Genomic DNA, 2,073 nt, shown 5'->3' on the forward strand with positions numbered 1-2,073 from the left:
ATCTTCTTCATTTAAAAATAAAATAATTCAGTAGAATAAATTACCATAATAAAGTGTTTGTCCTCAAATCACTTCATTTTTCAGAACAAATGTTTTCTATTTCATTGTCACTACACAACTTCCCAATCATACAGAGAGACGATTTAATAGAATGACAAGAAAAAAGATGTTTATCACAAGGAATTGACATTTGTAATCCACCGTCTTCTCCCAATGCAGCAATTGGATCTTTTTCAGGAATAATGGCTCTTGCGACTACTGGAACATCTTTTTTCTTTGTTCCAAAATTTTTTGAAGCTAAATAAGTACCAGGAGGAGATATCCCAAAACTCATTAGCCCAAATTCACCTCCAAGAATATTTGCTATTCCACCTCCAAGAGAATGTCCAGCAAGGACAACATTAGGATTATTTTTGTCTTTCAGTTCTTCCATGACAACTTCTTTTGCAAGACCAAGAAGATATTGGTCACTTCCTGGTAATGCCTTTGTACCGAAATAAGATAAAAATTTACTTATCTTTAAAAGAGTTTTTTTGGTAAAGAAAGGAAAGAATGGAGTGGATAAAGTTGGAAATATAGACTCTGAAAATAATTGAATATCATAAACAAAGTCAGAAAATGATTGTGATCCTCTAAAAGTTATTACTTTAATAGGTATTCCATTAATTTTTTTATTTGTTATTACATAATGTAACTCGTTTTTCGCATAGATTTTAATTTCCCATCCTTTTTTTTCAAGGTTACATTTGACAAGTCTTTGTTCTTCTTGTTCTTTTTCAGATTTAGGCAATTTATTATCTGATTTTGAACAACATGACGGCTTAGATGATGAACGGTCTTGACTATTTGTTTCACAACCTTCTAAATTAGTAACATTGGCTTTTGCCATTATACAAAAGTAAGCATATTCTATTGGAGTAATACCATAAGAATCAACAGAACATAAATGAGAATGACTACGAACATCATTAGTTAATGGTGATTGACTGTTTTTTGTAATATAAGGATTTGCATAATCAAAATCATTATCGGAATAATCCATTTCATTTGCAAAGTAATAATATTTTTGGCTCCTTTCATTAATCATTGAAGGAGTCTCAGTATCTGGACTTTTTTCTTTGGAAGCAAAACGAATAATTTTGACAATGGGAAGACTTAAACATACAATGACAATCAGAATAATAAGGATTAAAGTGGAATATTCAAAATCAAATCCAAACAAACCATCTATTTCTTTTTTAGATTTTTTTTGTTTTGTTTTTGAAGAAGTATAAATATCTATATGTTTATTTGTAGGAGTATTTGTGTCATTAACAGAAGTATTATTAGTAGTAGGTTTTTTCTCTGAATTTTCTAAACCTTCTCTTAATTCTTTTATAGCATAAATTGACCCAATAAAAAGAATTGAAGCACCAAATAAAATCCAATACCAAATCATATTTTTTGCATCTTTAGTCATAAAACCTAAAGAAACAATAAATAGAATGAATACAATAAATGATAACACAATAATAACCCAATATATAATATGTAAAACCCATGAAATCCATTTGTGATCTTGTTCGTATTGTTCACACCATACCCAAATTTTTTTAACTAACTTTAAAAGACAAGGAGATATCCATTCTAATAGTAACAACCATTGGCTTTTTGTGTTTATTTGTTTTTTTATAGTTTTTATAATTTGAGTTACTAAATCATATATTATTTTGAAAATTAACAACACAAATAATACTATAGATCCGATACTTAAATATGATAAACCTAGTAAACCAATAAATGAATGAAAATACTTTTCTTTGCTTGTTTTTATGTCTGGGATTGCTATTATAAGTGCCACAAAAACTACAATAATTAAAAAAATGATAGATGCTATTACATACCATATCGCAAAAAAGTGCTTGTTCACAAATTTACATATCTTACTTATAATGTTTTTTAATTTATTGGTATTTTCATTAGCAGTTTTTTCTTTACTAATTTCAACTTTAACAGCATCAGAGGTTTTTTCTTTTATAGCTTCTCTATCTTTTCTTTCTTCAGTATTTTCACCAGTAATATTTTGTTCTTTTG

The 2,073-nt window shown here is 27.8% G+C and overlaps 1 protein-coding gene across 1 annotated transcript; it reads right to left on the minus strand.

Moving 5' to 3' along the window:
* Positions 1 to 73: 73 nt before the first annotated feature.
* On the minus strand, positions 74 to 1,438 carry ENU1_057650 (hypothetical protein; the record flags this gene model as incomplete). Its single annotated transcript, XM_008858058.1, has 1 exon — positions 74 to 1,438. The coding sequence occupies one exon, from the start codon at positions 1,436 to 1,438 to the stop codon at positions 74 to 76; it is 1,365 nt and encodes a 454-aa protein (XP_008856280.1).
* Positions 1,439 to 2,073: the final 635 nt, after the last annotated feature.

The sequence above is a fragment of the Entamoeba nuttalli genome (assembly GCF_000257125.1).
Source record: "Entamoeba nuttalli P19 unplaced genomic scaffold asmbl_3163, whole genome shotgun sequence".
Lineage (NCBI taxonomy): Eukaryota > Evosea > Mastigamoebida > Endamoebidae > Entamoeba > Entamoeba nuttalli.